The sequence below is a fragment of the Lathamus discolor genome, chromosome 5, assembly GCF_037157495.1.
Source record: "Lathamus discolor isolate bLatDis1 chromosome 5, bLatDis1.hap1, whole genome shotgun sequence".
Lineage (NCBI taxonomy): Eukaryota > Metazoa > Chordata > Aves > Psittaciformes > Psittacidae > Lathamus > Lathamus discolor.
In genome coordinates, this window is record NC_088888.1 from 50,655,311 (window position 1) to 50,674,098 (window position 18,788).

At 45.0% G+C, this 18,788-nt stretch overlaps 1 protein-coding gene across 6 annotated transcripts in view; it reads right to left on the reverse strand.

Moving 5' to 3' along the window:
• MYB (MYB proto-oncogene, transcription factor) overlaps nt 1-18,419 on the reverse strand; it is a 28,060-nt gene extending 9,641 nt beyond the window's left edge. Inside the window, exons 1-15 of one of the 6 annotated variants that reach the window (XM_065680819.1) lie at nt 18,132-18,419; nt 14,360-14,477; nt 12,695-12,766; nt 12,016-12,108; nt 11,388-11,608; nt 9,642-9,876; nt 8,750-8,830; nt 8,248-8,352; nt 6,657-6,914; nt 5,249-5,614; nt 3,520-3,662; nt 3,026-3,140; nt 2,815-2,940; nt 2,019-2,129; nt 1,299-1,406 (exon numbers count right to left, since the gene is read on the reverse strand). In XM_065680819.1, coding sequence (XP_065536891.1) covers nt 1,299-1,406; nt 2,019-2,129; nt 2,815-2,940; nt 3,026-3,140; nt 3,520-3,662; nt 5,249-5,614; nt 6,657-6,914; nt 8,248-8,352; nt 8,750-8,830; nt 9,642-9,876; nt 11,388-11,608; nt 12,016-12,108; nt 12,695-12,766; nt 14,360-14,477; nt 18,132-18,154 — 2,175 coding nt within the window. In that variant the 5' untranslated portion in view covers nt 18,155-18,419. Of the gene's footprint in view, nt 1-1,298; nt 1,407-2,018; nt 2,130-2,814; nt 2,941-3,025; nt 3,141-3,519; nt 3,663-5,248; nt 5,615-6,656; nt 6,915-8,247; nt 8,353-8,749; nt 8,831-9,641; nt 9,877-11,387; nt 11,609-12,015; nt 12,109-12,694; nt 12,767-14,359; nt 14,478-17,731; nt 18,072-18,131 lie in introns of those variants that run through there. The other 5 variants (XM_065680817.1, XM_065680818.1, XM_065680822.1 and 2 more) reach the window with 5 other exon arrangements.
• Nucleotides 18,420-18,788: the final 369 nt, after the last annotated feature.

Here is an 18,788-nt window from a genome sequence, read left to right on the forward strand (position 1 = left end):
CCTCTGCTCAGCCATCAGTTGTGGGGCAGCTAAGAAATACGGTTCACGAGAAAGAGCAAATGAGCAGAAGAGCGTGTGAGTCTTTGGCCCCTATGGGCACCCCCGTGCAGATGGGAGACAGTCCCTGCCCTCTAAAACTGCTTTTCATCAATGATTTTGGAGTGCACAATACCAACCTACTCCATGGCAAACTGTGCCAAATGGGGATGTGTGAAATGTTAATATCTCACTTTGTAACACCTGGCTAGAGATGCTTAATCAAAACCAGGTTTTATTCATCCCTGCCTACTGCAAATAAATTCCTAATGTAACTTCTGGAAAGAGGAAGGAAAGAAAGGATTACCTATGTGAACTACCTGTCTGAAAGTCAGGAGCTATGGAGTTATAATTTCCTTTTTGACAATGACTCGCCCTGGGGAATGAAACACTTCAGCTCAATTTTTGCAGCTCGGGAAAGGCTATACAATCACTTATTCATCTACCTCAAAAACACTGGTTGTGGTGGAAGGATAATTAATCACTATCTACATTGTTTTTCGTTTTCTGAATGACTTTCTATGAGCCCAATCTAAAGTCCACAAGAGTCAACAAATAGGCCGCTAGTGACTTTGGTGGGCTTTGGATCAGGCTCTCTATAACAGCCATATTTTAAAGTACAGCAAATTTATACGTTTGTTAACACTTGAGAAAAGCATAAATATGTAAAACCCAGCCTCACATCTGGCTTACATTACAACATTTGCCTGTTTATTTCATTTCAGAGATTCCAAAATGTGCAACTGGCTGTAAGGATTATGAGACCCCTTCAGACTACAGTTAAAACCACATTTCTGGTGCGACCTAGGCAACACTCAGGGAAAGGCCATCCTGGTGCTTGGCTGGATGGGCAATACAGGCCACATCTGTGCTGGCCAGCCAGGCAGTGCCAGAGTCTCTCCTTTTGCCCCAAGGCCAGTGACAACCTCTGGCCACCACCACGCCACTCAACTCTCCTGCTCTCTAGAACAGCAGGACTACCTACAACAAGTCTATAGGAAAAAGCCTCTGGCCCACGTTAATGTTCAGTCCTACCAATTTAGCTCTGGAGCCAGCTGAGTTACCATGCTCCATGCTTGGGGTTTGCCTAGTTCAGGTCCTTGGCAGAGCTGTAGCCTTTGCGTCCTCACACTCCACAGGTACAGTGAGATCCTCAGCCACCATCATCTAAACATATCATTCTTCCACACTCAACACTTAGAATCAGTCTGTGAAAAAGCAATATTGATATACAAAGGGATTATTTATCAAAGAATGGTTACCTGCAGAGGACTAGTTAGTGGTCTGTTCCTAGGTACTGCAACTGTCTTGTGAAAACTACCATCCTCTTCAGCCACAGGCATCTTTAAAATGGAGCTGGTAAGAAGATTCTGAACAGGAAAATAAGAAAGAAACAGAAACATTTTTCAGTCACTCAGGAGAACTACCTGGGTTTGAACATATTAAAAGCAAACTGAGCCTGACTGCAGAGGGTGCAGCACTGCGGGCAGACCTCAGCTGAGTGTCCCTAAGACTTGGCTTTGCAGGAGCATTGCCAAGTGCAAAGGTTTTTCATCCAGCAAAAAGCCCAACTGCAAGAGTAACAGTAAGACTGAACAGCCCTGATTAAGCAAAGGGACTGTGCTCACACAAGGTCTCATTTGCACAAAACAAAACAGACTTTCTTTCTTTCACCAGTTCTATCCCTGTGACCTACTCATTTCTATACACAGGTGCAGGCATCCTCCAAACGGAGACTCTTTACAAAGACTGTGGGCTGCATGATGACTGCAACTTCTTCTGCCTTCTATAGGCATTACAGTGATAATGATCAGTGCACAGGATTTTGCTTTTTGTGATTAATACAGGAAAATGATACAGGAATAATCAACAATGCTGACCTGTGAGGAATTCCATACAAAATATTTTCTCTTTTGCATTTAGGAACGGAGCAGGGATGTAAAACAGAAAAATCATTTGGTGGTGTGAAAACTTGCACTTACAGGCACATCTTCCATAGTGGATGCATGTGTGAAGAGCTGAGTGTTCAGATTTTCTCCTTCCCAGTGATTAGAGCAGAAAAAATTTCCCGCTTTATCTGTTGGAGACTCCACCTGAAATCAGGAAAAGCACCGTGATAAAAAACAGTACCCAACTGACCAGAAGGTGATTTATCTGTCAGTTGCTTAATAAATTGAATAAATATTCTTCACATCCCTGAATAATACATGTTTACAGTACTGTCTTTGAAAGCACCATTGCTCTTCACAGAAGAAAAAAGTTCAAGGTTCTCAAAAGAATCCCCACCAAATAAAACTTTGAATACTTGCACTCAGTGCTCTGTCAGTATTCAGGAGTTTAATCCCCTGGAAAGGGTTGAGAATATATGTATTTTTAGAACTTTAGTGACAAAGTAATATAATGCAATGCCCTCAAATGTTCAGGTTTCTAAGTCACTCCATGGAGCTTAGTCCCCATAGGGTTCTTCTATAGTTTTCACCAATATTAGAAAGATTCAGTCCAAATTCCTATCTAATTTCTTTTTTCTTTTTAAGTTTCAAATGAAAACTATGTTAGAACTGCCCAAGCAAACCCCTGCTGGAAACAGCAAAAAAGACTTCTATGGAAATCAATGGGGGATGAATTAGGCATGCCTAGTACACTATATAGAACCGACACTAAGATCTTGGGGCTCACATGAAAGAAAAACAGACACAGCTATTTAACAGAAAAGGTATTGGTATAAGTTTCTCAGTAAAGAGTGATGAATTAAATTGCCTCAGGTAGTTTGAGATTTACCTCTTGTTTGATTTTCTTCAGCAAAGGGGGTCCGCTTTCATGTAGCCCAGCCACTATTGCAGATTCCTCTGACTCCTGCTTGATAACGTCCTGCAGATCTTCTACAAGATGAGTCGGAGTTTGAGGCTGAAAGGAAGAAACGTTATACCAAGTTCCAGAACATCCCTCTACACTAATATCAAAGCAACTTTTATCATTGTTTCCTTCTTACCAGCATCTTCAAAGGACCATATTTGATTTCCTGAGCTGCAAGTGCATTTTTGAATGGAGTGGGTGTTCTTGGAGAGCTCTCTAATATCGACCTCTTGATTGCTGGAGTTCTGAAACTTTAAAAAGAGGGAGAAAAACTTTAAAGGAACATGCTTGAAAATATTACCTCTTTACAGAAATACGTGCATACACACAGTGGCTGCTTTAAGACTTGGACAAATGTTTTCCTGCAACCTCATTTTCCTTTTCCAGCAGAAGATTTATTTAACTGTGGTAAGGTGAAATGGCTTTATTTAAAGAACTGCTGAGTGCACAGTCGTTCTGTATTAATAACCTACCTCCACAGTCGTAAAGTGGAAGTTTTTCTCCAAATTTAGAAAAATCAGCATGTGTCAGCAAACAGCTCTGCAGGAAGCATACACAACTCTGGTTGTGTGCAAACCTGAAGAAACGAACCCTCGTGAATCCGACAAGACAATGTGATAACAGACTTACACATGATTTTCCTTCTGAGCTTTGAAAGTCTGGTCCCTCTGGAACGGTGTGGTGACAGCCATCTTATGGCTACACACTGGCGTGGATGTTAGTGCAGGGTTGTCCAGGTTCACGTTTTCGTGGTTGGATGAGGTGTTTAAGAACTGTAGGCAGGGAAAGTAAAAATCAACAGGAACATTCAGATTACAGGGTTGACTTGACGTCTTACATTGATGTTACTGAACAAAAGAAAAAGAAACTATTTCCTTATGGTTGACATTAGTGATGGGGGGTACCTGGCTACATGGCAAAACAATACTCAACAGTTCGGCTGGAGCACTCAGGAAGCAGAAACAAGCACTTCTGGACAGGGTAGTTACAAAGAAAATGGCCAAAAAGGCCAAAGAGAAACACTCTCCACCACTTTAAGAGCCAAATCTTAACAGCCTGATTTGGATTTTCTACACATAAATATTAATTACTATTAAGAGCAGTGAGCCCAAGTATGAACTGGGTGAAAATGAGTAAGGGATGTTTCGGGAATAAACCCACAGGAACTATGTCTAAATTCTACAAAAATTCATAGGGGAGGGGGAATCTACATGTTTTTAAGGCAGTAAATAAAGTGTTTATGACAGGAAAAAAAATCTCCTATCATCTCTATCAAAACAAAGTCCTCCATTTTCACAGCATAAAATGAAAAATGCCACCTGTGATGGCTGCATGGATTGCTCTGGAATGGAACAACAGACTGAAAAGAAGGTGGCATTATTAGTCTGGAGAAAATTGCTTTTGTATATGTTCTATTCAGTAGCCTAAAACAATTTTTCCATTTCTAGTGTTTAAAAATCTGTGAGTGTAGTGGTATCCTTTATTATGACAACAATACACAGTATTCCCTTCTAGACCCAACTTGCACTGGATTAAAAAACACTTTGTAAAAAATATGTAAGAAAATACGGACTTCACTGGATAAATGATATATGACTAAAATACCTCATAGGTAAGGAGAGATGCAGTGGGAGATAATTACAATGCAATCTTTTACTATCCTTTATGAAATAGTGTTTCTCTGACTGCAAGGACTAAAGCCAAACCAAGGCAAAACCACCACAAACAGACAAACAAAAAAACCCAAACACTTTCAAATAGTGCTACAGCTGTGAAACAAAGCAACCATCCACAGGAATTTGGAAGTGCATGCCAGGAGATTTTAACAGGCCATTTTCCTCCTCATCCCTATTTTATTCCACCCCATGTGGCCTGGGTTGAGGACGGCGAGCCATGATTTGAATTATCTGGTTGTTGTCAGTTTGTCTCACAACCTGAATGCTATTTAAATGCAGTTTGGGGTTTTCTAGGTCAATGAATCATACTGTAAGTGGACAAAGATGGAAAGTATTACAAATGATCAGAAACGTTAAACTCTAGTAGGTGAAGGAGTTAACAGCAAGAGCAAAGCACGCAAATCACATTCCCCTACAAAAATGATCCAAATAAAACCCAAACAACCCAAAACCCCAAAACAACCCAAGCTCCACAGACTAAATTAAAAGAGAATCAACAGTTAGCTTGCTGATGATCTAACGTCAGCAGTGAGGACTAAGAGCAGTGAGCAGATTCAAACATGGAGTGAAATCAACAAGTGCAACAGTAATTAGTCATTTGTTCCAAAGGATTAGTTTCTAAATTGTTAAGGCTGGGGTGACTTTTGAGAATTAGTAACATCTGTGCAGAAGTCTTGATCTACCTGCGAGGGAGAGAAGGGCAGGCTTTTGACAGGGGAGCGCTTAGGAGGAGTTGAGCTGCTGACGTCAGCTAGGACCAAGGTGCTACTGTGCCCACTGGCTAAGGGGCCGGAGTGCCCTCTCCTTTTGCGAAGAAGGACCCATGGAGCCGCACTGCCCTGTGAGGCAGATAAGGACTTTGGTGAGCCAGGAGAGCCCTGACTCGGCATGATTTTGCTCAAGTTTGTGATGGGGTGTCCTTGAGGTCTACAAGCACTGGCCCCTCTTTGCTGAAGCTGCGCAACTTTGCCTGAGGGAGCTTTGCTAGCCGAAGTGTCTGTGTCTTCAAAGAATTCAAAACTGCTGAGATCACCCCATGATGAAGGATCCTGAAACAACGTGGGAGGCACGGAGCTATAAGACAGTGTATAGTGCCACCTCATGAAAATACAGTGCTAGGATATGCCGTAACCAACAACAACAAAGTCTTTCCCAGTTCGGTTCAGCTTGACCCTGTTTATTTGAGTAGTAACACTGTGAAGGCCTATTTGTGTTTTCAATATATACTCTGATCACATCAAACTGTCAAACAGCCTAGCAGTGTTGCTGGCAACTGAGTCACTAAAGAAACAATGAGTCAAATGATGTCCTTACTATCTGCTTGAGCAGGGTTTTCTGCTTGCTAGCCTTTTGCTACCAAAAAATGTATACCTTGAGCTCTAAACCAAGACCGGTCTCCTCCCAGACCACACGCTTGCTCTGAGTGTGCTAACTGGGATGTGATGCTGCATAAAGCAGATGATACCTCTGCTTCTGCTGAAGGAGGGTGCCACCGACAAACATTTCAGCGTGCCACTTCTGTTGCATCTAGCATCCCAAAGACCACCATGATAAAATGCCTATGTCAATGTTAGTCAGCTACTTGGCACTTAAAATCCATGTTTCCAGTCCTTCATATATGCCAGGGCAAGCTGCTCAAACTCTGAGAAGCAGCCATTGAAGCTACAACAAAAACTTCTAGAAAATGGTGTGGACACGAGCAACCACACACATAAATCTATGGCATATGTCATTTCAACTGTAAGTATTATTTAATTGTTTAAGTTTTCTCATGGTGTCTCTAATTTCATTTTAAGGAGACTCAATATCGAGAGATTGTTTCAAGCTCCTATTGTGCACTTTGCTAAAAATCACATTCCCATACCAAGATATAGCAGGAAAGGGAGACACCCACAAAAAGCATAGGCAACCACACTTGAGGGCTTCATTTATGAGCAGCTACATTTTGTTATGTCAGAAGCTAAGCTTCAGATCCTGTAGCAATTAGAAGCTACTCAAAAAAAAAACGAAACACATTTAGGATGGTCCCAGTTCCTCTCCCCTTACTCCTTGACCACACACAAATACACCTGAGGCAGCAAGTCTACTTACGGAGTCTATTAACTGGAGTGTTTCTGCAAATTCTAAGAGATTCTTAACATTATCCAGGATGTTGCTCTGGTGAACAATCATGCACCGTGCAGGGGATGCACTTTCCTCAGGTAGGCAACCATGATCCACTGGTGGAGATGGAGTACAGTGGTGATGTTCCCCAAGACAGGAAACAGGTGCATTGTCACCACTGCTCCTGGTACTGTCAGCAATTGTGGTGCTGTGCCAGCCGGGGTAGTTTGATGTGTGGTTCTGTGTCTAAAGGAAGAAGGAGAAACAAAAAAGAAAAGTGGGGGGGGGAAGGCAGAAGGAACTTAGCAATGAAATTGCACAAGGTGTCAGATGCCACTGGAGGAAAGATAAAAGTAGTTGCATCATCATCTAAAAGCTTATGCCTATGAAACAATTGTCAAGATGTTTCCTTTCATCAGTGCAAGATCTCGTTTTAAGTAATATCAGCATTGTATTTGTTATCCCAAAGTTACCTCATAATTTACTTCCAGGATTATAAGCGTATCTCATTACTAACACATAATCGACTCATTCTGTATTACTCCAAAAGCTCAAAGTGTCTGCAAGTCATTTTCTGTGAGAAGCAAGAAATGGCAGGATTTCCCTACTGAGCGCTCAGCACTGTAGAAGGCTAAAAGGTTTGAGAGTTAGAGTTGCTTTTGTTTGCTTATCTCCTTTTCTTCTTCTATCCCTGTCTAATGCTACAGCTTACACCAATGCAATGAAGAGGCTGTCAAATCAACGTGGTTAGGAAAGCAGAAGAACAAATTAACAGAAGTTTCTTTCCAGTGTGATCATGCAACAGAAGAAATTGCAAAACATTAACTAAAGTTAAAAAGTGGCTGAGCTAATGTATCATGCATGCATTTTTTTTTTTTTACTTTTAATTTAAATATTACCCAAAAAAAAAAAAAAAAAAAAGAAAGAATCTGCTGGCTATCACCTATCTTCGAAAACAATTTTGGGATTCTTGGCTTTGGTGATGGTGTTAAGTCATTACGTACGGGTTTTCACAAGTTAACATCCAATAGCATATACAACAAAGTGTGAGACTTCAGTAATAGCCAGCATTTGCTCCACACATGCAGTTATGAAGTATCTAACATTACTGGGAGAAGTAAAACAAACTGTCAAACATGCACCAAGTCTGAAGCTTACAAAGTGTATAAAACACAGCTGAAGGAAAGAGTACAACAGAGAAGGAAAATCTAATGTACAGGCACTACATTTTCATTGCATGAACCATTGCACACATTCTGAAATGCAGATCCCATTGATTTCAGATCTGTGGGATCTTTTATTTTTGTACAATCTTCATGTTTCCAATACCACACCACATTACAGAGCCCAGCCCTGCACCCACTTCGTAAAGCAAAACACCTGTGAATTGTTTGGGGTTTTTTCCAGTTAAAGAATTTACAAAGCAAATATAGATTATATGTGCTATGTTTCATCCTTTTAAAACTGAAATATAGAGCCTTGATTAGTATTGAAGGCAGATGGGGAGTACAAAGTTAAAAAGACAAGCACTGGGGTAATGCTGCTATCCCTCCATCCAAGCACACAGTGACAATCTTACTGGTAATGCCTGCTGCCCTTTCAGTTCATTCTCAGTCGACATTAGTAGCAACTCTAATTCCTTTATTCGTTTTTCTTTCTCAGGGTCTTCATCATTATAGTGTCTCTGAAATTAAGAGTTAAGGGAAAAGAAAAGATAAAGGTCTGATAGGATGTAGAAACTAAAATGCTTATGGCTTGCCGTCCTGTAGTTATAATAGCCAAATTAGACTCAAAGATGAAACAAACTTCAGTTGTGCTTTCCACTACCAAAGTCCCTGCTGAATTTCAGTATAGACATTTGAAATGGAGAAAGTGAAAGCATTCACACCAGATGTCAACTACTGTGTTTTAAATCCACTTCAGAAGAAGCAATTATTAGCCATGTTAGAACTCCCCCACCTTCCCCATTTTCTTTCATCACACTTGTTACATTAAAATGTCTCCTTAATGTACAATGTCTGCATTTTGACTTAGCAAAAGTTTAATGAATTGACTTGTGAAGTGAGGTACAAGTTATCTACCTGAATAGCTGCAGCAGCTGGCTGAGGAACATTGACAATATTTACGTGCAGTGCTACTGGATATGGGATCTGACCAGGGACCTAGGCCGAAAAGCAAAAGACACTAAAAGTTATTATTTCTATCATACTGCCTCCCAGCATTATGAATTTGTGTTAAACATACTTTGGTTTTAGGTACTTAATATTTATAATCTATGGAAATGAAATAGCAAATAAAAGCCCCCCACCCCAAAAAATGTTTACAAGAAAAGTAAACAGGTTTTTTGGAGTATGACAGTGAGCATTGCAGAGGAAGAAAGAAAATTCATATATGAAATATCTACCCTTCCTGAAAGAGAAAAGATGAGTAATTTATAGATACACTTGTAAGATTTTTCTAAATTGAAGTGAAAATGCAAAAGATGCAATTTATATCATCTAAAAGTCTTCAATGGAGCTGTCTGAAGCAGCAGCCTGTTTCATTATTAATCATTAATAGAAAAGGAATCAGATTAAAAACAATAGTTGTTTACTTGGTTCCAACAGGCAACCCACAAACTGAATACTACTTAAGGAAACATGGGAGCTTTTGAGACAGAACACAAAATTAACCAGATCCAACTGATTTTCAAGAAATGTAATATTCAGCAGTACAAGAAACAGTAGTGGGAACATTTTCACTGCCTATGAGACGTTAAAAAAGCTGAACCTGATTCATCACCTGAATGCCTCCAATCAATTTGAAATGTACGTATCTTTATCACTGAATGAAGTCAAAGACCTCAGCTGACATCAAACACATACAAGTCCACCAAAACTGGGAGAAAACCCTCCATGCTTCCTGAAAACAGGTATGGGTAAATTGAACAAAGCAAAATAATCCCCACAGATATACACATTTTCAGGAGCTTACATTTTGTGGCTCAGAAATGTGGTAGTAGGGGTAGTCACTGCTCAGCGCTGGCTGGCCAGCAACTGGCAGCTGTGCAGAAGGTGGGTTGTGAGCAAAGGCCATCAAGTGGTTGTTCTTCTGAAAGCCAGTGGCTGCCGAGGAGTGACAGGCTTTGGAGGACTCTTGCAGGTAGCCCTCCTGCTCAACCTTGCGGCGCATGGTGGAATTCCAGTGGTTCTTGATAGCATTATCAGTTCTGCAACAGAAATTCATGTGTTTTAAAAACGAGTATTTGCAATTCTAACAAATTAATAGGCAGGAAGCTCCTGTTGGCATTTCTGTTTAAACCTTGAGCTGGCCTTTGACCTTCTTCCTTCCCCTACCTTTACAAATGCTACTCAGGACTTCTCAAAGATGCTCAGTATAAAAGGCAGGGGAAAAGACAAATGGGCTATGTTTGTTTATGTACTTTTCAAAACAATCCCTAAGCCTTAGGTCCTCAAACTGTAAGAAATTAATAACTCCAGCTTCACCTCATTCCCATGAGGTAAGGTGACAGCAAAGGCTAACATCCTTTTGAGGCTACCCCTAAAGGACTGCCAACATCATGTTCCTAAGCGTTAATATTAAGAGTGGAGTTTTATTCTATCTCATTACTGGAAAAAAAAGAATGTGGAGAACAGCTGTGCAAAGACTAACTTCCAAGCAACTTTCCAACTGGTCACCTAGACAATGACAACATTGTGCTATACACACAAATTCAGTAAACAAAGCTGTTGGGATTTTTCTTAGCTTCAGAAAAACTGAGATTTGAATTCTCATATACATGAGTCAGAAAAAGCAATCTTATCAAGTCTATGAGATTTTAAGAGTGAGCTTGGAAACAGCTATTTGAAAAACATCATCGCCACACAGTATCATTGAAAGTGGTATCTGTGATATGCGGAAGCTACAAAGAAACCTTCCAAAGGGTAATTCCTTTCTTGTTTTCTTCTAGAAGGTGAAAGCAGCCTAGGGAACGCCAGCTTAAAAGACTATCGCGATCTCAGCATTATATTTAGGCCTTGACGATGTTTCACCAAATAGTAGGAATAAAAATGGGAAAGGAAACCTCTCCCTTGCTTACATTATTTGCTTGACTACACTTTATGTTGAGTCACTTTTACTACAGAGTGAATAAGACACTGACTCTCTGAAATTATATGCAAGCTGTGCATAAGCTTTCAATAAGATGAATACTTCCAGGACCAAAGTCTGAGGAAGTCAGATTCTCCTGTTTTACCCATGGATTTTGAAAAGGCGAAAATCATGTGGATGATTCAGGAGTAATTGCAAATGTTGAAGCAGCCTTCTCTTAAATAAACAGCCTGGATTTCATGTTAAAGGTATACCTTTAGCCGAATGTAAATTACATTCCACCACCAGAGCCTGATCCTAGCCTGTTAAATCAATCTAAATTTTGACAGTTACTGCAAGCACAAATAAGACACACAGCCATTTAAGAAATTCTTATGGTCTTGCTCTACTTACTAGCTCTATTTTTACCTATCACAAACATTAAAAGCATGCGTGTGTACTGTTCTATGTACTGACCAAACAGCATAGTTCCCCACTGAGAAAAACCGCACCAATATCACTGGCTTTCCAGGTTTTGATTCCACAATTTTCTGACTTATAAAGTGCAGCCTGAGGCAACGGAAATGGACTGCTCAGACCTGCAGCTTTTTCCTTTTTAACGCTTTAAGAGCTAAAGGTGTATGTCATTACCGTCCAGGCAGCAACTTTGCGATTTCTGCCCATCTGTTTCCCAGCCTCTTGTGTGCCTGGTAAATAATTCTATCTTCCTCTTCTGTCCAGGAGGTTTTCTTCACTTCTGGATTCAAATGGTTGTGCCACCTCTCCCTGCACTGTTTTCCAATCCTTCCCTTCAAATGCTTAGCAATGACAGACCAGCGCTTTGGACCGTATTTCTGCACGAGTTCTATTACCTTCAGAGAAGGACATAAAAACTGCTGGTATTTAACGATGCAAGATGAATCAATGACTTTTTTCTGTGGCGGAGCAATATTTTCAACAACATTTCCCAAAATTGCCACAGTAAAACTAACACACAATTAAGGTTCCCCACTTCCCATTCACACTTTTACCCGAAAGGAAAAATCTGGTAATAGTTGAGGCATTTCTGAACTGCAACCCTACATTACAGTGCTGTAAAGCAGCATTAATTAATTTGTGTGGAAAACTTAGCACTACAGAAATAGTAAACATTGATATTGATAGGATTGGTCTCCCTCTGGCCATATTAGTGTTGAGACCACCAAAGCCTCTAGAAGTTTGCCCCAACACATAAAATCCACTAGTGAGCCATAATCAGACAGAAAGGAAAACTGATTACCCTTTGATCCTCCTCTTTAGTCCATGGGCCTTTAATAAGTTCCGGGTTTAGCACCTTCTGCCATCGGTGCTGGCACTGAACATCTGTCCGATTCTACAGAAATGTAAAATATGCAAAGTAGACCATTCTTTAGACAAGATGAACACAGAGTGATAACACTCCCACCTAGGTACACTTGTTCCTGACGTATTTCACTGCCACCTATGACTACTAAAACACATGGAGTGATACAGGTGTGAAAAGGTGCTCAACTATCAATACTGAATCTTTGCCCTCTGTACAATAGCTATCGTGCTTTCGCATGCAGTATTTCTACAACAGTCAAAGTGTTCACAAAGCAATTATCTTCTAAAGCATACTTGCAATTCACCAAAGCAATTTATTTCTCTGTGCTGAGACATTTTGTTTCAGTGTTACATTAAGCTTCTACTGTGAAACACTCTGTCACCCCCTACTTTTGCTTGTTTGATTTTTTCCAACCTTTTCTGAGAAGTGAAAGGAAATTGAAGTTCAGGGCTTCCACAACATTCTAACTAAACGTCTGAGCTATCCATCTGTGGAGGTTTTATATCTCCCGCTAAACTGTAACTATAGAGCTACCACTCCTCTTTCCCTTACTTGGAAACCTCTGATAAAGTGTTGTCACTAGAACTAGAAACAGAAAGCAATACCCACTTACAGGAAGGAAATTGGCAATGACTTTCCAGTCTCCTGTGCCATTCTGCTCCACCAGCTTCTTCAGTTTCTCATCCTGAATCATCAAAAATAAAACCCGGATATAATTAATATTGCAATCTTTCATACTGCAAATTAAATACTTTTTAAAAAAAATAATTTTGTCCTTCTAGATATTTTCGCATCTATTTCTGATTCCTGAGTGTAAGGGGACATGGTCTGTAGTCTTCTCATACTTTGAATTGCATAAATCAAGATTTCTTTTCTACAACTGTGGATTTTGGTAGGTTCTTTCCTGTGCTGCAGGAGAAAGACTGACTTCTGGGCTCTTCCACGACTCGCATTTCTACATGTCTATTTTACTGCTCAAAGCAATGTAACTGTTACTCTTGTACTGGATTTACAGGAGGGCATGGACGTTTAGATGCCAGGCATCAGAATTACAATTAAATTCAGTTACACTTGGGCACCTAGCTGTCTGAGACCTCTGAAAATCACAGACCTAAGCTTTATATGTCTTGAAAGTAATAGGAGTTCCAGTAATTAGTTCATTGCTTATCTGTGTATAATGAATGCACAATAAAACTAATGGTATTTTTTTGCTCCTGATCACTGTGAGAGTTGTGTGCACCTGCAATAGCAATTTTTAATGACAAGTCCAGAAATACAGACTCTAAAGACAAAACTAATCTTGTGCTGGGAAAGACTGATACAGTATAAAACAAGCAAGAACTGTCCCATGAGACAAGAGGAGAGGAGCAATCCCCCCCTTCCCCGATCACAGGCCCCGCATACCCAGTTCATGTGACAGGACAGTGGCCATTGGGCTCCATGGCTATCCCTTCCTCCCAGGCCACATCACAACCACATCCACCTCTCCAAGAGCAGATTATGATTTAAAAAAAAAACAAACCAAAAAATCCTTGCGAGAGGTCACCTGCCACTGTTTACATATCAATATACATTGTTAGAGAGGAGAAAGTCAAAACAGAACTCAAGAACTGTATTAATGTGTTTCACAATAAACTTGAACCAGTTAAATGGCCACAGGATATCTACCTGGCAAAGAAGGTTGATACCACAATTTACACGGAAAGTCAGCACAAGGGTATCATAACTAAAGCACATTCTGACCTTCAAAAGCAAAATATATCTTGAATGTTCAATTTTGGTACTGCTAGATTTCTTTCTTCCAGCTTTTAATTTAGTTCCAATCCAAATCATAATGCCACAATTAAAGTGTAAATTTCAAATGGCACAAAAGGACTGCAGCAGTTTCTGCCACAGTTGTTTGCTGCTGCGGGACAGTGAACGTACGTCAGTTCTCACATAGCAACCGTTTTCAAACAAAAAGAGGCAGCAGTAACAATCAAGCACTGCTGCAGGTGACCCTGAATCTGTTTCTCTAACAGGGATTACACAGACTCGCACACCTGTGACACAGACCTTGGTGGACATAAAAAAAAATGGCACTTACACATTTTATTAAAGAATGATCCTCAAAATTAAACAAAACACTGAACGCAGCTAATGGGCCAAAAACATTGTCCTCATTCTTACACATGGGTCTGTCACTGAAGTTAGTTTGCAGGTAAGCAACTCGGAGAAGAACGTGATGCATGCGCTCTCCATCTTTTCACATGCAGGTGATGACTGAACTTGGATTTACCTCTTCGCGGGTCCACCTGGTTTTTCCTAAGTGACGTTTTCCAGTCTTAGGAAGCAGACCATCGTAATCGTGATCATACATCTCAACATCTTCATCATCGTCATCGCTACTATATATACTGCAGAAGGAAACACAGTGGAACATGAGGACTAGAGCTACTTAACTACAAAGCACAAAAAACCCCACTACAATCCTTACAAAGGTTACACAGATAAAAGTTTTAAAACTTGCACAACAAGATTTTGTTCTGCATTCTGTTGTTCTAGTATTCTGAACTGGTTCTGCTGTTTTTGGTATCCACAGATACAAGCAAAGGGCTGGCAACCTTCGTATTACTGTGCATGTTTAGACCTGCTCTGAATGTTAGATCAGTGGTGAGTTACACACTTGGCAAACTTTCAACCAATGAAGGTTTCAAATTAAAATACAATGTTTGGTCAATAAAGAGAACTAGAGGCTGTGTCCATTACACAAGCGCATGTTCAAAACCTTTAACTCGTGCCATGCATTCTGAAAACTATTAATGTTTTTGTATGTTTAATAGAGCAGATAGCTGTATCATTCCTGAATAAAACACATCGTGTTTAAATAAAAAAAGTTAACCAACAAAAACCTTGTTTGAGAATGTGTCTATGGACCCTATAGGTAAAGACAAAAGTTTCTATAATTAAGTCATTAAGTGCAGTAAGCTCTAACATAAAATGTGCCTCCCATTTATGAGTCTGTACAGACAAGGGCTGAGGACAAGTATATTTAATATCCTGCAACCAAAAAAATGAATGATTGAACCCTTCTATACTCTCCATTTCTCTAACTTCATACTTTATTGCCTCTATTCCATTCCTAAGTCCCTCACGCTGTTTTTGAAACACTGCTTCTCACCTAATTCATGACTAAGGGATTTCCCCAGAGGCTATCTATGGGTAGAAAGGTCTCTTACTACTCCTTTCACAAACCTGGCTTGCTCTACCCAGTTCATTAAAACTAAAAGAGAGTGTTTTGTAACACTGGTGGGCAGTATTTCATTTCCAGCTTTTAAGATATGAGCAGCAGTTCTGACCCTTCAGCTAAGAGACGATAACCACAAGTGCTAGAAAGGAGACAATGTCATGCTACGAGACTAAAAACTGTGCTATATCTGATGGTATGGTATGCTGTGGTATGGCAAGGCGTGACTAAGACATTAAAATAAAGTTATTTTGTAATAACCAGGTTTATGCCGTTCGCTTGTTTTCAGGAGATCACTTTTTAAATTAAGCTGCAGTGTGGCTGACTGTTTGTCAAGACACACACACCTCCAGAATGCAAGCTGTTAAACACACATGCTTTTTTAAGTATGCCAGGGCAATCACACCACACATCTTCAACCCCGTTCTCTGGCCTGTGGCACGTGCCATGAAAACTGCTACATGCAAGAAGCTTTCCACAGCCTGCCGTAACACATGTGGCCTTCCCCAAGCCTCTGATGGGTGGACCCCGAGACTCACCCACCTACTCGCCCTCTGCTTGCCCCACGCTGCCCTAGCCCCACAGCCTGCCAGGTCCCACGGCTCACTCCCTAACCCCCGTCCCACATCTCCCTTTAGGGGAAGCACCAGGTGAAGCTCCAACTGAGTACACCAGGGAGAGCGCGCACCCCTCGCCTGCAGCGGGAGCCTTCCAAAGCTCGCACGTTCCAGCTGCCAGGGAGTCGGCTCCCTCCCCTGCCGCCGCCGCCGCCGCCGCCGGGAGGAGATTCACTTTTCTAAGTGATACGCAGAGACAGCTGTGCGACTGCCCACATGCCAAAGGAAGTTTTGTGGCTCGATTTCCAAGTATCACTTTGAAAATGAGTTTCGCAGAGAGTAAACACCAGGTATGCATCCAGCGGTGCACTGCGCGGCCGCGCGTTGCAGGCGCTGCGACGAAACGCCGCCCCGCAACGGCAGCCGGGCCTCAGCGCCGAACAGGTTAAAATGACTGTAGTGCGGCGCTAGCCATGTAACCGGTTTATTTAAACAACCGGGGCCTCGCTGGCACGGCACAACTGAGCAAAACCCCCGCTGTATTACCGGTGCCCTCCAGCAGGAGAAAAGGGCCCTGGGGTTTCGGTGGCTGCTTTAGCCAACCGGGCCTTCAGCGCTGCTCCAGAAGTTTTTATTATTTTACACAGCAGCCCCGCAGCCTCCCCACAGCCAGCACGGCTCGGCTCGGCACGGCACGGCCGGGGCAGTGAGCTGCAGCCCTCCGCCCGCCCTTCTGGAGCCGCTTCAGAGCTGCCCCGGCAGCAGCTTTGAGCGTTCGCCCGGGCAACCGGCTTGTGCAACGATACACCGAGAAAGGAAAGAAATAGAAGAGAGAGGGAAGGGGAAAAAATGGGGTGGAGAGGAAATGACTCGCTGCTGCTTCTGCTGCTGCCGTGATTGAGGAATTCGGGCACCATCCCCGCCGGGACGGCCGCTCTCCGCGCCGTCCCCGCAGGGCGGTTGGACACCCGCCGCGGCAGGGCTGCCGGCCGAGCCCCGGGCGGGGAGCGCCGCGTCCCGGCGGGCCGCGCGGCAGGCGGCGGCTGTACCGCTCTCGTCCCTCTCTGCCTCGGGAGAGACGGAGCGGGTGATTCACCGACAGACGCGGCGACGGCCCCGCTATGACACTGCAAGTAGAGCCCGGCGCTCGCCCAGTGACCCGCCGCCTCCTCCCGCACCGCGAGCCCCTCTTCCTTAAAAGTGAGTCCCCGAGAGTCCCCAGTCCCGCCGGACGGCGCCGGCAGACTGGGAGGGAAAGGCAGGGCTGCCGCCTTCTCCTCTGTCACAGCCCAGGGAAAGGGGAGGGGAAGAGGGCAGGGTGCTGGGCTGCAAAGAGAAAGAGAAAAAAGCCTCCACGTGTCCGACTCGCCGTCCCCAGCTAATTAGACAACAACCCCGCTCAGTGCGTACCGCCCGGCAGCGGCAGCAAGGACGCGGCCACGCGGCACTGCCGCGCGGTCCCGTCCAGTCCTGCCTTCCGTCCCGTTCCGGCCCCGGCCCCTGGCGCGGAGCAACAGAGCGCGGCGGGGATCGCCCTCGCCAGGGAGCGCGGCGGGCGGGCGGGCACGGGTGACAGCTCCGGCCGAGCGCCCCGTCGAGCCCGCAGTCCCCCGCCGCTGCCCGCCCAGGCCGCCTCGCTCCGGCATGTGCCGAACAGCGTGCGCGGTGCAAAGCCGAGCCGCGCCGGGTGCAACTACCCCGCCGGGGAGAGCCCCGCTCCCAAGGGCGAACGGGCCGCCGCTGCAAGGATCGGTTAAGGTGAAAAGGCAGACGAGGGAGCGAGCCCAGCCCTCACCGCCCACCTGCCATCCCACCCCGCCTGGATTAAATGAATGGATGAATGAATGAATGAAACGGGACGCTCTACCTGCCGCTGCCGGGCCAGCCCGACATTGTCCTGCCGTGCAGTTGCGGGGAGCGCAGCTCCGCCGGGCTCCGAGCTGGCCCCCGCGGGCAGCGAGCCCCTGCCCCGCCGCGATGTCCGGCGGGCGTGCGGCGCCTGGCCCGGGAGCCCCGTCAAGTGGTGGGTCTGCGGCTCATCCCCCTTGGCTGCCGCAACCCCGGCGGCTCGGAGGAGGGGGAGCTTCGCGTTCCGCTTCGGGGCCGGAGGCGGAGTAGCCCAGGTGAGCGGAGGACGGGGTACTGGCCGTCCGCCCGCCCGCCGGGGAAGCCCTTCTCCCGCTGCTGCCTTCCCCCTCCCGCGCCCCGTCTGACAGGCGCAGAGCGGAGCGGGACCGGCCGCCCCCTCCCGCAGACAGCGGGTTTACCTGTGCCGGGGTCTCCGAGCCATCCTCGCACCGGCCGCTGGGGGAGGAGGACGGGGGAGCCCGCGCCCGCCGCTGCGTCCTGCTGCCGGGCTGCGCCCAGGCGCTCCGCCGCCGCGCACGGGAGTGCCGAGGAGCCGCGGGAGGAGGAGGAGGAAACAGGTTGAGATTAAAGAATAAACTCTGTAAACAGAGATGCCATCAAACAAAGGGCCCGTGGACACTCCCCCTCCCGCCAAATCTGGCGCCCCTGCAGTGCGCAGGCGCCTGGCGCCGCTCGGCGGGACCGTGCCGCGGCGGCGGGGCGCGGGGCGGGCGGACCGGGGCCGCGCGCCCGGCGGGGTCCTGCCGCCGCGCCGCGCCCCGCCCCGCCCTGGCGGGACTCCCCCCGCGCTAGCGCCGCCCCGCCCCCAAGACGCGGCCCCTCGACGGCGCGGCTGCAGCGCCCATCCCCGCTGGGCGAGGCGTTCATCGAGGACGCCGTCGGGGAGGAGGCAGCTCTTGCCCTCCTTCACCCCGCCCCCCCCCATATACATTGTGCACGGCGGGTGGGGAACGGGAGTCCGGCCGTGCGACAGTGCGGCCGCCCCCGGGGGTCTCAGCGACCGCCACCGGGCCACGTCGGTGCCTCCCGCTGCAGGGCGGGTGGCCCTTCGCGGT